Source organism: Myotis lucifugus, unplaced genomic scaffold (genome assembly GCF_000147115.1).
Source record: "Myotis lucifugus unplaced genomic scaffold, Myoluc2.0 scaffold_991, whole genome shotgun sequence".
NCBI lineage: Eukaryota > Metazoa > Chordata > Mammalia > Chiroptera > Vespertilionidae > Myotis > Myotis lucifugus.
In genome coordinates, this window is record NW_005872039.1 from 74,898 (window position 1) to 93,556 (window position 18,659).

At 47.5% G+C, this 18,659-nt stretch overlaps 1 protein-coding gene across 1 annotated transcript in view; it reads right to left on the minus strand.

Moving 5' to 3' along the window:
- The window catches only part of LOC102429272 (NACHT, LRR and PYD domains-containing protein 1-like), an 86,856-nt gene extending 68,350 nt beyond the window's left edge, over positions 1-18,506 (minus strand). Inside the window, 2 exon segments of the mRNA XM_023747809.1 lie at positions 12,369-13,995; positions 18,224-18,506. Of these exon segments, the coding sequence (XP_023603577.1) occupies positions 12,369-13,995; positions 18,224-18,506 (1,910 nt within the window).
- Positions 18,507-18,659: the final 153 nt, after the last annotated feature.

Here is an 18,659-nt window from a genome sequence, read left to right on the forward strand (position 1 = left end):
CCCCCTGTGGCAGATGGCATGCCCAATCCCGCAGTGTCTGCCCTGTCTTCCTGGTCACAGATGGCAGGCCCGGATCCCAAGCTGGGTCGTGCGGCTGCTCATTTGGTGCTGCCGCCTGCCCCGCCCACCCCGCCCACCCTGCCCCACACACAACAGGCCTGGATCCCATGCTGGGGCGGGTGGAGGCTCAGGAATGCCCTGCTGCACTCCCTGCCTGCCCCGCCCCACCACCCCATCCTGGGCTGGGGCGGGCAGCAGCTCAGGATCTCATTGCCGCCCATCCCGCCCGCCCTGCTCCACACACAACAGGCCTGGATATTGCTCTGGGGCGGGCAGCAGCTTGGGATTGCGCTTCTGCCCGCCTTGCCCGCCCCGCCTGCCCTGCCCCACACACGGCAGGCCCAGATCCTGGGCTGGGGTGAGCGACAGCTGGGGATCTCGCTGCTGCCCATCTTGTCCTCCCCACCCGCCCCAACCCACACACGACAGGCACAGATCCTCCGCTCGGATGGGCAGTGGCTAACGATCTCACTGCCACCCACCCCAGGAGGGGTGGCGCAGCAGGATCTGCCTGCAGTATGCAAAGTAGCTGCCATCTTTGTTGGTGGTTAATTTGCATATCATGCTGATTAGCCAGTGGGAGGCATAGCGAAGGTATGGTCAATTACCATGTTTGTCTATTATTAGATAGGATTAGCAGAGGTCACCCAGGAAAGACATGAAAATCTGGCAGTCTTCCCCTATTGCCTTACACAGGCCATGAGAAAATACACCAACCTTGACCTTATAGGCCCAGAAGGAACTAAACTCCCAAAGAGACCTTTTATACATGACCTCGAAGGTTTTTAATAGTAGAGACAAGGAGACCCAAATCCAAAAACAAAGACGAGATCAGGCCAAGGCTGAGGCCCAGACGATGGCCTTACAGCTCCTAGCCACCACTCTCATAAACCCCAAATAAAGTGCCAGTCCTCTAACCAAGGGTAAGACATGGGCTAAGCTTCCTCCGGGCCCTGCTTCAAATGCAACAAGAAAGTACACAGGACCAAGTCCTGCCCAAACCCAAGACACTGCCTAGGTCCTGCCCAAGGTTCGGGAGGGAAGACCACTGGATATCAGACTGTAGTCTGGCCCCTCCAGGTCATACCTCAGCAAGGCCACCGTATAGATCTGGTTTGGAGCTCCCAGACCTCCTGGGACTGGCCACCGAAGATTGAAGCTGCCCATGTCTTGAGAGGGCCCCACAGACTTACATCACCAGGACAGCCTTGGTAACAATTGTGGTGGCAGGGAAGCCGATCTCCTTTTTAATTGACACTGGGCCACTTATTCTGCCCTCTCTGAATTTGCTGAGACCCTTGTCCCCTCCTCAGTCCCTATTATGGCAGTTGATGGATCAGTCTCACAGTCATTAGCTACCTCACCTCTACACTGCATCTTACTAAATACCCCTTATCCACTCTTCTTGCCTGACAGGAGTGGTACACGCATCCCCTCATAAAGCCCAGTTGTCTTAAATGACAGTCACCTACTTCAGTTTCACTCTCATCCCACAAAGCCATGCCATTCCTTAGACTATAAACACCTTATCTCCTCCATGACTGTCTCCTCCTCTAAACAAGAAATACTCTCCTTTCTCAGACTCGGTAGATACTCTCGCCTCTGTGTTCCCAACTTCAGTCTTATCGCAAAACTCCTCTATACCATGACATGGCAAAGAGACTCTTCACTGAGCCTTTAGATCCCAAGGCCAGCATCCTCATCCCTTTAATGCTCTGAAAACTACTCTGACCTCAGCGCTTTCTCACAGCCCCCATCCCCCTATTCCAAAGACAACTTTGTTTACTGCAAAACTACAAACGCTTACTTAACAGTCTGGCTACTATCAGAAGCTGAACTCGCTATCACCCAAACCTTAGCATGTTATATTGAAGGAAAAATGTGGCAGTTTTAAGTCCAAGTGGCTAGAGGCCTGGGAGAAGGCTGCTGAGCCTGCTCCCTCCTCCCCCTGCCTTTTCTCCACCTTCATATGCTTATACATAATTTTCCAAAGTCTTTGCAACTTAAAAGCTTTAGAGCATTGCTGGATTCAATGATAAACATCTAAATATTTCAATAAGTTTTAAGTTCACCTAATTTTAACTTTTATTACAAAATATCTATAAAATAAATTTGAAACTTAATGTAATGTCTTATACTTTATGAAAAGTATATTTCTTAAGAGTGAGAATGTTCATAAATATCAATTAAAGAAATACTGGTTGTTTACTTTTTTATTATCATTGAAAAAATAAGGTTTAAATATTATATGGTTTTATAATAGAGAACGTAAGGCATGGACATGCATTTTTAAAGGAAAAAGAAAGTGAGTTAAAGTTGTAAGAATGTTTATGAAAGTTGTAAAAAGGTTCATGAAAGTTATAGAATGTCTGTAGGAAAAATGTTAAAAGGAAGTTATATAAATGATACAGGCCAGTAAGGCAGAACAAACAGAATAGGGAAACTTAGATAAAACAGCAGCCTACAGCCATCTAGTAAATTCTATCTTCCTAAACCAAGGACACTTAAAAGTAAATAATTTAAGAATAAACCTCATTTTGGTATATTAGACTATAACCCTCCAAACTAATGTCTCTTTCCTTCCACTAGGCCATTTGACATAACTCTTATTGTTCTAGCTTTTGCCTTAGTAATACTAAAATGTATAAAACAGTTTGTCTGCATCAGATTACAAGCCCTACTTGTACTCAGGAAATACCACCCCTACATACAGTCAAAACTTCCTTTTGTGCTCAAGCCTCATTGTCCCTCTGACCCCCAGAGCAAGGACAATGGGCCAGGTCCAGGTGTAGAAAGTCAGCAGGGTAGAAAGCTCCAGAAGCCTAGCAAGTGACAAAACTGGGGAAAAACAAAAACCTCACCCCCAGGGTAACCTACCCCCCCATTAGCCTTCCTAGAGAAAAACAGCCCCTCTCCCATTCCAGCCAAATGACTAATAAATTTTATATACCCAGGCCTCCACATTCCTGCAGATTGTTAGTGACAACATTCCCCCACCCGGCGCAGACTATCCGATCCGAACAGTGCAAGATATTTTCGAATTCATTACGAGGGCAGTTTGGGCTACATGGGAAAGGCTCTGACAGGAGCTGAAGAGATAGGATTTTACCCAAGTGGCAGCTGCAATCTGGGCTTTAAGGGGGACTTATCTCACTGAGGAATGAGGAGAGGTTAGAGAAAGGATGGTGTCGGGGTCCCCACTGGGGGGATCCAAGTGTAGCATCTTGGGAGGGGCAGGGGAGGGAGGAAGGAAGCCAGAGGTGGTAAAGAGGACAGACGGACGGACGGATGGGATCTGGTGGATGCCTGAGTGGAAGGGGCTGGGAATAAGCCTGCCCCTTTAGAAGCACCAGGGACGTCGGCTGGGGGAAGAATCCTTTCCTCTCGGAGTTGAGGTGATGCCACCAGACTCCCAAGAGTGAGGGGGTGTTGAGATTCATTCTAAGGTCGGGACCCCGTCTGAGGCTGGGCATCCACCCAGGGCCTGGAACGGAGGACACCAAGGCCACAGTATAGGTATGTCCTCTGATGCTTTCTGCAGGGTGAGGGTCTGTCCCCTCCGGAGTGGCTTAGGGGAGCCGCGGCTCCTCCCTCCCAGTCCTCAGACTCCAGTCCAGCAGGCAGACCCTGGTCAGAACATTCCTGGAGACGTGTCCGTGCACCTGTTCTGAGTGTATTTCCAGAATCCCCAGGGGGTAACTCAGCCACCTGAGACCGTCCTGCTCTGCTGAGTTGTGAGAGGCTGGGGCAGCACTAAGAAGATCCTAGATCATCTCTCCCTCCTCACTCCTGCCGTGAAGGTCAAAGTTCAAACTGAACTGGACATTAGGGAGAAGACAATCCGTAAAGGAGGGGGCTGCCCTCCCTGGTGGAAAGAGGCCGAGGGGCCACAGGCCAGGAGCTTCTGATTCTTGTCAGCAAGGCCAGCACTAGACAGAGGATATCTTTTCCAGCAGCCCCTTCCGGGATGACAGGGATGATTTACGATGCCTGTGAGCTCTGCTCCGCACATCTCGGTGAGAAGGGCAGGGACAGTCCCTCGCCTGAAGGAAGCAGCCTCAGGGACCTCTGAAACAAAGTAGCTATTTTCATATTTCAAATGAACTTCCCAAGTGACCAAAGGATCCTCTCTGCCTGTTCCCCGCAGAGAGGACAGGGCCAGCTCACAGGCTCAAAGATGTGCTGGCATTTCATTCATTCAACACATATTTATGCAGCACCTATTATTCAACATGCACTGTGTGGGGGGAAATAACAGTGAGCAAAACAGAAGAGGTCTCGGTCCTATGGATCTTATATTCTGTGGTAGAAGATGCATAATAAACAAATAAGGCCCAGCCAGCATGGCTCAGTGGTTGAGTGTCGACCTATGAACCAGGAGGTCACAGTTCAATTCCTGGTCAGGGCACGTGCCTGGGTTGTGAGCTCCATCCCTAGTGGGGGGCGTGCAGGAGGCAGCCAGTCGATGACTCCCTCTCATCATTGATGTTTCTATCTCTCTCTCCCTCTCCATTCTTCTCTGAAATCAATAAAAAAATATTTTTTTAAAAAAATTGAATTCATTACAGACCCCTGGCTCCAGAGTGATTTACAGGATTTCTCTCCAGAACACATCTCTTTGTTCACCATCATAGTGCTCTTATATCCCTAAAATGGTCCCCCTACTAGCCCTAGACCAGTGGTCACCAACCTTTCAGACCTCAATGGACCACCAGTGATCCGTGGACCATCGGTTGGCAACCGCTGCCTAGACTATCTTTTAGCCAAAGAGGGAGGGGTTAGTTAAATTGCTAACACCTCCTGTTGTTTTTTATCTAAACTCTACAGGTCAAAGAGAGGAAACACACACATTCTATAGAATACTCAATGGCCCAAGGAGATCAGTCAGGACAGCATAGTCCATATGGTCCAGCCTACAAGCAGCTCGGCCCAAATTAACCCGGCTTTTACCCCTTTTGGACCCCCTAAAACTATTTCTCCTCCTTTCCCTCCTCCTCTCCTCCTCCTCCTCCTCCTCCTCCTCCTCCTCCTCCTCCTCCCTTCTTCCTAGTTCTCCTCCTCCTCCTCCTCCTCCTTGTGCCCTGCATTTTAAAATTAGTTACCTGGTTTACACAAACAAAATTACAAGTCGTAATTAACCAGACAGTAGGACAGTTTTCCTTACCCAGGTAAAGGGACCCTATAGGCCTATATCCCAGTAAATAATCTGAATTTACTCCTTAGGCATCCATGACACCCCTCCCATGCAAGAAGCAGACAAAGAGAAATGGCGACCTTATCCCCCTTCTTTTCCTGTATATATACCCTTTAAGATGGGAATGAAAGGGTTAATCAAGAAATAGGGCTCTAACTTAAGTTCGTTCTACATGCCTAAGCTTTGCAAAAACATGTTCCCCTTGAGCGAATATCTTATAGGAACTTCTGAGACCACAACTCTTGCACAGACCAGATACATGCATCAACAGAAGCTGCTTGCAGCATAGCCCAGATACATGTGTCAGCAGAAGCCAGGTCCTGCAACTCTCCCTAATAACCTAAAAAACCTTCTTCCTCTCCCATTTGGGGCTGACTTCTTTTTCAACCTCAGCCTGTCTGCACCCAGACACCTTAAGTAAATATCATTTTGACTACATTAAGCCTTGAGTCCGTTCTGTGCAACCTTGGCCCAACTCGGAACCTTTCACTTTCAGTGTTATATTAGGCTACTTCATAACATAAGAAGAAAGTCTTACTCTCTCTATATATATACACACAAAAGCAGTAATATGCAAATGAGGTTGAGACTCTGTAACAGTCATGACCAGTGCAGGAGGAGGGGCCGGGCGTGGCCCCGAGCCTGAGAACAACACAGAGGGGCACCTGCTCCAAGCCTCAGACATGGCTGGGGGCAGGACCCCAGTGGACACACACACACACACACACACACACACACACACACACACACACACACATGGGACGCCTGCTCTGAGCCTACGCTGCTCAGTTCACCTATCAGGGCTGCGAGGGGAGAGGAAAGCCTAGCCTGCCACGTGTATCACTGCCCAGGAGGTGCTTGGGCCCCTTGGTCTGAGGGGTTTTCTCCGGGGCAGTCTCCTGGTTGCTTCTCTGGTTCTGGTCAAGGGAAGGAGTCAGAGGTGGGGGGAAACGAGGCCAGGCCAATCCGGATTTTCCAATTTTTCCTGACTGTGTTTGCTCCAGGGACTGGCGGGAGGAAGTTCTCCGCACAAAGGCAGGAAGGCAGAGGTGCTCCATGGCAAAGGTGAAGGCACAGAGTGTGGGGCAGGGCAGCCACCACAGAGCCCGTCCCCAGAACCTCTCACCCCTCCAAGGGCATCAACTCAGGATGTCACAGATGGGGAAAACAGACCCAGAGAGAGTTTAGACCTGCCCAGGTCACATAAAGGCTTCCAATTCAGCACCCTCTCCACTCTTCTTCAAGTTCACAACCATTGACTGAACACTTTCTATCAAGTTCCTAGAAGGTGGTAATCCCTCACCAACTGTGGTTTTAAGAGGGTTCCTTTTTGGATGTACGCCTTTACACAGCTTTCTCAAAGAGGCACTTACATGCCATACATCTCACCCACAGCAGGCATACTGTTTGATGCATAAATTTCCATAGCAGCTCAACCATCAACACAAACCACTTTCAAACACTTCCGTCATGCTGTTTGCCAATCTGCAGTCAACCCCACTCCAGCCCCAGGCAACCACAGATCTGCTTTCTGTCTCTGTAATTTTGTCTTTTCTAAAAATCTCTACCTTCTTAAAAAAAAAAAAAGGTAAAAAAAATAAAATAAAAAACCCAAGAAGAACACTGCTGTCCTCAGGCTGGAAAGGGGAAGACAACTGAGGGCAAAAAAGATGTCTCCATGAAGGGCCTAGAACAGCCGTTGGCAAACTACGGCCCGCAGGCCGGATCCGGCCTGTTTGAAATGAATAAAACTAAAAAAAAAAAAAAAAAAAAAAAAAAAAAGACCGTACCCTTTTATGTAATGATGTTTACTTTGAATTTATATTAGTTCACACAAACACTCCATCCATGCTTTTGTTCCGGCCCTCTGGTCCAGTTTAAGAACCCATTGTGGGGAACCAAGATGGCGGCATAGGTTAACGCCGGAGTTTGCTGCCTTGAGCAACCACTTCAAAAATACAACTAAAAGACGGAACGGACATCATCCAGAACCACAGGAAGGCTGGCTGAGTGAAAGTTCTACAACTAGGAGGAAAGAGAATAACATACTGAGACTCAGAGGAGGAGCAGTGCTGAAGTGAAATACTAAGGTGCGGAGTGCATGTGGAGCGGGCTGGTGGAGGAGGGCACGGTTGTTGTTTTCAATCGGGAGGGAGTTTCAGACTCTGAGCTCCAGATCCGGGCAAGTCTCTAGGGACCCAGACTCAAAAGGGAGAAGTGGGACTGTCTGGCTTTGGTCGGAACACGAAGGCAGCTTTCTTTCGGAGGTTTGCAGCAGATGATGAGACTCTGAGAGGCAGAGCCCCTGGGGACGAAACTGAGAGCAGCCATAACTGCTCGCTCTGCCAGCCCTGTAGATCCCTGGGGACCCGCCCCGCCCAAGCCCTGCACAGAGGCATTTGCCGGATAGCCTTAGGCAAACGCTAGATTAACACCGCCCTAGAGATCCAGCACAGAAGCTCTCCCACTGCAGACACAGCTGATTCTCATAGCCAGTTAGCCTGGAGGGCAAATCACCCCCAGTATTGCCAACAACAATCAAGGCTTAACTACAACAAGACTGCGCACAAAGACCACAAGGGGGTGCACTAAGAAAGCATAAAAAATGCGGAGACAAAGAAACATGACAGAAATGGAGGATATAGAGCTAAAAAACACACTTTTAAGGTCTTTCAGTAATTTTCTAGAAACTGCCGATAAACTTGATGAGAACTACAAGAAATCTAATGAGACCCTCGATGTTGTGATAAAGAACCAGCTAGAAATTAAGCATACACTGACTGAAATAAAGAATATTATACAGACACCCAACAGCAGACCAGAGGAGCGCAAGAATCAAGTCAAAGATTTGAAATGCGAAGAAGCAAAAAACACCCAACCAGAAAAGCAAAATGAAAAAAGAATCCAAAAATACGAAGATAGTGTAAGGAGCCTCTGGGACAGCTTCAAGTGTACCAACATCAGAATTAGAGGGGTGCCAGAAGATGAGAGACAGCAAGATATTGAAAACCTATTTGAAGAAATAATGACAGAAAACTTCCCCCACCTGGTGAAAGAAATAGACTTACAGGTCCAGGAAGTGCAGAGAACCCCAAACAAAAGGAATCCAAAGAGGACCACACCAAGACACATCATAATTAAAATGCCAAGAGCAAAAGACAAAGAGAGAATCCTAAAAGCAGCAAGAGAAAGAAAATCAGTTACCTACAAGAGAATACCCATACGACTGTCAGCTGATTTCTCAACAGAAACTTTGCAGGCCAGAAGGGAATGGCAAGAAATATTCAAAGTGATGAATAGCAAGAACCTACAACCAAGATTACTTTATCCAGCAAAGCTATCATTCAGATGTGAAGGCCAGATAAAGAGCTTCACAGATAGGGAAAAGCTAAAGGAGTTCATCACCACTAAACCAGTATTATACAAAATGCTGAAAGGTATCCTTTAAGAAGAGGAAGAAGAAGAAAAAGATAAAGATACAAATTATGAACAACAAACATGCATCAATCAACAAGTGAATCTAAGAATCAAGTGAATAAATAATCTGATGTACAGAATGAACTGGTGGTTATAATAGAATCAGGGACATAGAAAGGGAATGGACTGACTATTCTTGGGGGGGGGGGGGAAAGGGGTGTAGGAGATGCGGGAAGAGACTGGACAAAAATCGTGCACCTATGTATGAGGACAGTGGGTGGGGAGTGAGGGTGGAGGGTGGGGCGGGAACTGGGAGGAGGGGAGTTATGGGGGGGAAAAGAGGAACAAATGTAATAATCTGAACAATAAATATTTAATTTAAAAAAAAGAACCCATTGTGGCCCTCAAGTCAAAAAGTTTGCCCACCCCTGGCCTAGAGTGTGGGGCCTGGACCCTCCTGCTTCAACTCCCAGATGAACAAACTCAGGCTCAGAGAGGCCTGGGTGTGGTTCAGTCTTTTCACCCATGCCTGCATCCCAGATGCTAATGACAGTGGCAGCAGCGGTGGTACTACTCAGGGCCCAGCCTGGCCATGCTGGCCCTCCCCCAAGAGGGGACACACACACACACACACACACACACACACACACACGGGGTGCCTGCTCCAAGTCTCTGTGACCAGACTGTGGCTCACTGAGCAGTCAGTAGGACAACCCCTGAGGGCTTCCGGACTGTGAGAGGGGGCAAGCTGGGCTGAGGCCCCCCCCCCCCCCAGTGCATGAATTTCGTGCACCGGGCCTCTAGTATAAAAATAAAGGGTCCTAGAGCATCAGCCTGAAGACTGAAGGGTCTTGGTTTCGATTCCGGTCAAGGGCACATACTGGGGTTGCAGACTTGATCCCCAGTAGGGGATATGCTGGAGGTAGCCAAAAAATGATTGTCTCTTATCATTGATGTTTCTTTCTCTCTTCCCTCTTCCTCTCTGAAATCAATAAAAATATATTTAAAATAAAATAAAGAAATGAAGCTGACTGTGAAATAAAATGTGCAGCATGGCTCAGTTTAGCTCTATAATGTTCATAAAAATAAGACTAGAGTTTATATACTTCAATTTATAATGATGGTCACCTGTGAGTGATAGAAATGGGTTTGATATTAATTTTGCTTATTTACATGTCCTCATTTTTCTACAAAGAACATTAGTTTTATATTAGAAAAAAACAAAATTGTAAATCTATCGTATATAATAAAAGAGAAACATGTAAATTGACTGTCCCTCCGCTATGCTCACCAGCCAATTCAGCAGTGAGTATGCAATTTAACCCCACAAAGATGGCAGGTTAATTTGCATACACAGGCACCTGGTGGAGAGCAGAGCAGGAGAGCCGGCAGAGAGTGGAATGGCTTGGGGAAATTGGCTCCCCAAGCCGCCAGACGGAGAGCAGAGAGAGAGAGCTGGAGGCTTGGAGGACTTGGCAGAGTGGGAGGACATGGGACAGAGACAGTGCAGGAAGGGAAAACCAAGATCGCATGGGGAGCATCAGGAATTTTGGGAATAGTAGTTTTGGTGGCAGCCCCAGGACCAGAAGCGAAAGCCCAGAGTGCGGGAAGCACCAGGAATGCTGGGAATCATAGTTCTGGTGGCAGATGGATCTCCTAAACCAGTGGTCTCAACCTTCCTAATGCCGTGACCCTTTATGTTGTGGCTACCCCCAACCATAAAATTATTTTCGTTGCTACTTCATAACTGTAATTTTGCTACTGTAATGAATCATAATGTAAATATCTGATATGCAGGATGTATTTTCATTGTTACAAATTGAACATAATTAAAGCATAGTGATTAATCATAAAAACAATATGTAATTATATATTCAATATGTGTTTTCCGATGGTCTTAGGCGACCCCTGTGAAAGGGTCATTCGATCCTCAAAGGGGTCGCGACCCACAGGTTGAGAACCACTGTCCTAGACACTAGAGCAAAGTGAGCCTGGAGCAAGTTACTGTTGCAGTGGGGGATGGAGAGAAAGCAAAGGTGAGAGACATAAGTAAAATCAGAGTGTGTAGGAAAAATTAAAGGGAAGATATCCTAAAACTTCCAGGAAATCTCAACCAATGAAGCAAAGAAAAAAAAAAGCCTCTATTATTCTGTGAGCAACAAACCAAACTGAGTTGGGGTCTCAGACAATTCGCTCATATTATTGCAAAGACAGACAGAAACTCCTGGATTGGAGAGGGCTCCCCTGAGGGCTCCCAGATTGGAGAAGGTGCAGGTCAGGCTGAAGGAACCACACAGCCCCCAGTGCACGAATGTCATGTACCAGGCTTCATATATATATATATATATATATATATATATATATATATATATATATGCCTAAGCGATATATATGCCTAAGCGACTGCCAGAGGGTTTGACCGTCCTACTGGTAGCTATGATGCGCATTGTCCACCAGAGGGCAAATGGCTAACTGGTGGCTATGACACACACTGACCACCAGGGAGCAGATGCTCAACGCAGGAGCTGCTTAGCTGCAGTGACTTGGCAGCTGCGGTTCTCGGGTGATACACTGGGAACCAGAGAGGAGGGAGCCCGATTCCAGGGTACATCATCCAAGAACCACACACTTGCAATCCGGGACCCCTCGGAAGATGTTGGAGAGCCAGTTTCAGCCCGATCCCCACAGGTCAGGCTGAGGGACCCCACCTGTAGACTAATTCATGCACCGGGCCTCTAGTCTGAAAATAAAATACCCAAGTCTACCATTTCTTTATCTGAGACTCTGTACTGATCAGGTCCATTTGTGTGATCCCCCCCTTCTTAAACTACTATTCCACCTTGCCCACGCCTCTCTTACCATGGACTTTGCACACTGTTCTAGTTATTGGATGGACATCTGTCTTCTCTTCCAGATTTGAGTTTGTAGTGGACAGGGCTGTGCTTTACTAATCTGTGATCTTTTAAGAGTTGGTGTAAAACCAGTGCTTAATACACATTTATGGAGTGAATCATTTAAAGGGGAGATGGCACCTCAAAGTACTAAAGGATCAAAGCTGCCACTGAGGTGGGGAACCCGGATGTGGAAGTCAACAGTGTTGCTGGTGCTGGAGAGTAATTTGAGAAATCTACCCTGTCATACTCAGATGGTGGGTTTCAGCGGAGTCCCTGGGGCATCATTGAAACAAAGAGGGAAGTTGGTTTTGTAGAGAAAAAGAAAGACTCCTTTTCAGATAGACCCATTCTGAGGTGACAGGGGAGAACCTAGGACCAATGTCATAGTCAACAGCCATCAAAGGGGTGCCTGAAGCAGCTGAGTGAGCTGTTGCATGAAAAAAGCATGTGTGAGGGAGAATCAGAGGCAGGTGGGCTGGGTGGAGGGCAGCTGACGTCAGCATGTGGGTGGAAGTGCACCCAGGAGAGAAGGTGGCCATTGTGACAGAGACAGGAAGAGAAGCAGCAGCGCAAGGCAGGGCCACAGCAGGCTGCCCAGAAGCAGGGAGGGAAGGTCACGTGGTCACATACTGCTGCAGAGGACCCTAGGTGGACAGAGAATGGGGGTCAGATTTTGTTGTTAGAAGTCACTGGTCACATCAATCCTTTAGCCCCTGGGGCCTGGCTTAGTGAGAGTGCCCCCAGTGGTCAGGACAGTGACACCAACAGAGGAGCTGGAGAGAGGAGAGAGGGGAAGCACTTACAGAAATGCACCGGAAGTCCTTCCTGCTTGTCTGTGCTGTCCACCCTCATTCAGTTGAAGCCTTTCAATGCGGTGGCAGAATTTAAAGAAGAAAGTGAACAGCAGGAGCTCCATGTCAGTTTGGACACATATCCTCATTTCATCGCAAGTGAAAATATTTTTCATAAAGTTTTTATCCTGAATCTCATAAAAACAGTGCAGCAAATGCCAAGAATATAAGTCTAGCTTCAGACGCTTCAAAAGGACCTCCCTCTTGGCCAAGAGCAGCAGAGAGCGATGCTTCTCCCGAGACAGGCTGCATTTGAAGATGCTCTTCATCTCTCTCATCCCCTGATCACTCAAAAGGCCAAATAGGAAACATGTGGTTGGTTCCCCAAACAGGTCATGCCTGTCATATACATCTGTCAAGTCTGTTATAATTTTGATGTTTTTAAAGCGACTACTTTTCAACTCTCCATCGCCTAAAGCATAGGACATTGCTGCAAAGAATTCCTGGAAGCACCGGTGAATGAAGCTGTAGCTCTGAGCGGTGGGGTGCTCTCGAAGAACACCCATGTTTAAGAGAGTGGAGATGTTGGCCCCATCTAACCCGTGTTTTCTAAAGTCCTCTGGGCTGAACAGAGTCTTTCCTTGACAGGTGCCTTCAGCAGCCAGAGAGCAGAAGCCTCTAAACTTAGTCCCGAGGGACTGAGCCTGGAGAACATGGAAAAAGTAGTGCAGACAGAGGGCTGTGGTCGTCTGGGAGGTCAGTGAGAGTGGTTGCTCCTGCTCCATCTGCTGCTTCAGGCAAGTGCAGACCAGCCAGGACACCAAGGGCATGAGACACATGGTGAAGAGAGCTGGGTTGTATTCAACTGAGATAAAGGCTCTAATTGCTTGGCTCTCATCTGTGAAATATTGGAAGAAATACTCCTTCCTGGCCGACTCAGAGAATCCCAGGACCTCCACCCAGCGAGGATGCTTTAAAGAAGGAATGAGTTTTCTCAGAGCTGTGATCCGAGCTGTGATCAGCAGGGAAGCCGTGGGAAGTAAGGTTTTGTTCAGCAAACTGCCCAGCAGTGTGTGCACCTGCTGCTGCTGGCTCCAGTGTGGACAGAGCTCAGAACTCTGCCCCTTCAAGTCCCATTTTGGTTCATCTAAGTTATCAAGAATGAAGAGCAGCTGCTCTGGCTGAAACAGAATCTGCTCAATGGGAGCATCAGGAGCAGCCCAGTCTTTTGTGATGAGCTCAGCGAGACTCATGGTCTCTGACTGGACCAAGTCTCTGCAGTTGAAGTAGAAGACATGCTTGAAGAGGTCTTTGAACAGCCTGCCTTCCTCCCAGGCTCTCCTCACCTGCCTGGCCAGGGTTGACTTCCCGATTCCAGCAACTCCATGCACCACGACAGTGGGAGGCTCCTTCTGGGTACTCAGGCCTGGGCCAAATAAGTCTCTGATCTCCATCAAATGTCTTTGTTCACCTACCACCTCATGACTCCATCTTCTCCTGAGCAGGAAGTCATAGCCTCTGGGTTGAGATCTGTGTAGAAGTAGCAGTTGTGTGAATTTTTGGTGCAAATACTCATTTCTCCATGACTGTGTGGGGCAGGAACTCTCTTGCCTTTGGTTCTGGTATTTTTCTTTGATTCCTACAGAAAGGAGAGAAAGACGGAACATTTGTTCAATTGTTTCTCCACTTATTCCACAATTGTTTTCTGAACCCACTTGAAGCTACACAATGTGCTGGCTGCTGATATGGTACATTCTTGCCAGGCCACTGGAGAAAACAGGGTCTTGAGGAGAAGATCCCAGCTTAAGTTTTGACTTGACCAAATCATTCTCATAGGGTGATATTTCTTCATTCTGCAAATATCTAGGGCTTACACCATGAGGCACTTACCTAGAGGCTGGGAATAAAGAGTGAACAAACAGACACAACTGTCTGCTCTCATTAATTCCATGACCTGAGCTATTAGCCCCAATGAGCGTCAGTTTTTTCATTTATAAATTGTAAGTAGTTATGGTCGATTGAAGGATATAATGGATGATGAAGCGGATAGGATTGGGTTCCTGAGAGTTCCTGCTCTGCACCCACCCATTTAACCACATGGCAAGGATAATCTTCTACTCGCACCTGTGGTTTTCTGTCTGAGGACTCTCTCTCAGGCATTGGGTGTGACAGGCCAGAAGCCCTGGGGAACTAAAGCTCCAGAGGGAGCTCTCAACCAGTGATAGATGGCAGTACCCTGACCCCAGGAAAGATAACACTGTCTCCTGAAGATCCCTAGTTCATTGAACCTCAGTTGCCCCAGAATACAGGTTTCATTGGTTTACACCCTTCCCTTCCAACGTCTCTCTCCTAATGGTGCTTCCAGGGAACCAGTTCCTGAATAAGCCACCTGCTCTCCAATGTAATGTCAGGGTCTGCTTCTGGGGGAAACCACCTGGACAGAGGAGAAAGTGGTTTGTGAACTGTGAGGAGCTGAGCACATGTCAGGGACTGTGCCCCTGGGAGGAACCTCAAGGTCATATCTTTGTCAGATTCCAAGTCAAATTATTGCTACAACCTTTTCCCTTCTTCCCTTCAGAATATTTTGAGTGACTCTCACCTCTCTTCGTAGATGAATGTTTGAGATGATGCAAGTGACCCACCTGGGGTCCTGAAGCCCAGTTCATCTTGGGAAACCTGCTGGACCTCCAGAGTACGTGGGCCAATTTTCACCTGTAGCTTGGTGAGAATAGGGTATTAGGGGCCCACTCCCTTCTCTGGAATCATGATCTGAAGATCCACTATTATTGTCTCTCATGAGAACATTTCTGGCAAAGTGCAGATCTTCTAATGCATCAATATGGCCACTCTGCGTCATGGTTATGGCCCACCCCACTCTGAATCCTATGTCTGCCTGAGGTGCCAAGAGAGGACTTAGGACTTTTTGGTGCCATGTTCTCCAAAATATCCTGGTTTTAATGGACCTGCTAGCATTCCACATATCTAAGTTCTCTTGGTTTAGTAGAACTTTCAAAATTCTACCCTTACCACCAATACGTCTAACAAGATACATTTTAGTATTATGCTTTTGACCAAGGGTTGGCAAACTCTGGCCAAATCTGAGTGTCCACCTGTTGTACAACCTGTGACCTAAGAATGGTTGTTACATTTTTAAATGGTTGAAAAAGTCAAAGAATAATAATATTTAATGACATGAAAATTATATAAAATTCAAGGTATATGAAGAGATGTACATCCAGGTACATGAAACTCTTAGGTCCTGGTAGAGATTCAACTTTAAAAGGACTTCATTTATTACATTATAAAGAAATTGTCAAAAATGAAAGACAAAGAGAATATGAAAGGAGCAAGAGAATGACTGATCTTATACAAGGGGACTCCCACAAGCTATGAACAAATTTCAGCAGAAACGTTGCCATTCAGGAGGGAGTAGATGGTATATTCCAAGTGCTGAGAGAAAAAAAAAAACTGTCAGCTAAGAATAAGCAAAAGTTCAGAAATGAAAGAGCTATAAAAGTATTCCTAGATAAACAAATGCGGAGAGAGTTCATTACCAGTAGAATGGACTCACAAGAAATGCAGAAAGGAGTTCTCTAAGCTGAAATAAAGAATTTTAATTGGTAACATGAAAACATATGAAAGTATATATCTCAGTGGTAAGGGTAAATATATAGTCAAATTCAGAATATGCTATACAGTAATGATGGCATGTAAATAATTCTAGTAGAGTGATGAAAAGACAAAAGTATTGGCTGTGGGAGTGGGGTGGGCTTGGGGTTGTCAGACTTAAGCAAATCCTGGGAGCTGGTGAAGGGGGGCATGGAGGCACTGATGCAGGACAGTATGATGACCTTGGAAAGTCTTTGGGGTATGCAGTGGGTCATTGGCTGATGATCAGGCATCTGACTTTAACTTTTAGCTTTGTAACAGCTTAAGGGACCACGTGAGAACATGTGTGGAGTTGGCCCCTGTCACTGCAAACGGTTCAGAGTTTGTATGCTCCTTTTTACAAGTGATTTCCCAGCTCACAGTTCTCTGCTGAGATATGAGTGGGATTTGAGAATTTGGGGAACACCTGCAGCTTTGTAACTTCAGAGGTGTAATCAGTTAAAAAATTCACCTTTTGTGGAGTTGTGTTTTGTCAGTCATCCCTCCTAACTGAGCCCCAAGAAGGACTCCATGAAAAATGACAGAAGAAGTCACTGTTATAGTCAAGTGTGTGTGTGTGTGTGTGGGGGGGGGGCTAAATTGCCCAATTGGACCGGAAACTTAATTAACATTAAAATGAATCAGCACATGTGGCTGCTGAATGACTCTAAGATGTGGTGGCCGGTGAGTAATTGGCCAACAGGACAGGCCATGGTGCTGTCCATCTACATGGAGAGGAAGGGTGGCCCGAAGAAGGGCTCCCTCATGAAGAACCTGAAGAATAAAATGAACCTTTGCAATACCAAGAGGAAGACCAGCATGTGGTTTCGGCAAGATCTCCATTCTTAAAAGCTTTTAGGATGGAGGACCCAGTGTACTCTCCCTCCTGGGAGCATGCCCATGCCTTTCCGCACCCCTTCCCTCCCATCCCCCATTACCATTACCTTTACCTTCCTCACTCCCAAGCTCCAAGGGCCCTTCTTTTGCTTCTGTAAGTTGTTTTCTGAACCCCTTTGTTCTGCCATCCATTTCTGATACCTCTGCAATTTTCTAAGTAAAAGTTCCTTACAGTTTGAGTCTTGGCTCTGAATTCTTCCCTAGTCAGGAGTCAAGTATCAAGGTTGCTGAACCACGGTCCGGTCTGACCCCTCTGGTCTAACACCTGGTGCTGTTCTCGCTGTCATAGTCAACAGCACCAGAAAACAAGAGACCAGTCTTAACTAGGCGAGATCAGGAGGAACCAGTGAGCCCACTGCAGCCTGCCCCACCCTCTCATTGGAGAATGGTGCCCTGATACTGCCGGGCAACTGTCCTGATCTGGGCTCCAGGAACTTTGCATCTCTGGTTCTGCCTCTGCCTCCCATATATGTCATGACTTCTCTCTGTGCCTCAAGTCCCCTCACATGAGGCTGAGAGCCTCTGCCACCCACAGCTGTTAGTAGTAATAACATCCCCAGGGGCAGCAACAGTAGCAACATAACAGTTCATTGAGCACTGACTAGGAAGCGGACTCTGGTAGGTGTCTAACATGAATTACCTCTTTACCTTCCTACAGTCCAGGGGGCAGGCTCCTACCCTCTCATTTTACAGATGGAGAGAAGATGCAGAGAGCGGTGAGGCGACTTGCCCAACGTGGTGGTGCCAGGACTGGAACTTGCTTCTTGCCAACTCCCTTCTGTGCTTATAGCACAAACCAGGCAAGTGGCCTCTTGGGAGGTGGGTGTGAAACACATCCTCCTGCTGGTGCCTCTGAGAGTCAGCCTCTAGACCAGTGGTTCTCAACCTCTGGCCCTTAAATACAGTTTCATATGTTGTGACCCAAACATAAAATTATTTTTGTTGCTACTTCATAACTGTAATGTTGCTACTGTTATGAATCACAATGTAAATATCTGATACCCAGTTTGGTCTTAGGGACCCCTGTGAAAGGGTTGTTCAACTGCCAAAGGGGTCGTGACCCACAGGTTGAGAACCGCTGTTCTAGTCTCTCTGGCCCTCTGAGTGCTCCCTCCCTGGGGCCGTGAGGACCCATGGGGTGCTGGGAATGCACTTGGCATTCTTCCCCCACAAGCCTCTTAGCTGCAGTCTAGTCTGAGTCTGGATCCCCCTTGGACAAGGCAGCTCCCAGTCACTGCCCAGGGTCAGGTTTGGTGGGAGGCTCAGCAGGGTGTGGGAGGGAAGGAGATGAACCGCAGGCAGAGGGAGTTTTGTCTACTCACCTGACTGTAAAGCTGCCTCTTTCCTGGCTGTGGTACACAGCTCGCTCAGGCCCATCTGCTCCCAGGTCTGCTGGGCCAGGTCCCAGGCCTGCTGCTCCCCGTATTGAGCCACAAGGCATGAGGCCACCTCCATGCCACCCACCTCCTCTGGTTGAGCTGGGGTCGCCCCAGGAGAGTGCTGGCAGAGGTCCTTATCAGGCAGCCTCAGCAGGAACTCCCTCAGCTGCTCCTTGCTCATAAACTCCAAGGTCCAGGCCAGCCGCTGCTGGACTCCTTCAGCCATCTTTACTGCATCAACCTGCTCTGCTGCACTGGTTATGTCTCTTGCACTCAGCGGGATTCAGAAGCCCTTTGGGATGCTCGCTGTGGAGGGAGTGGGTGGTGAAGGAATCAGGCAGGCAGAGAAGAGCAGTCATCCTTGGTTCTTACCATCTCC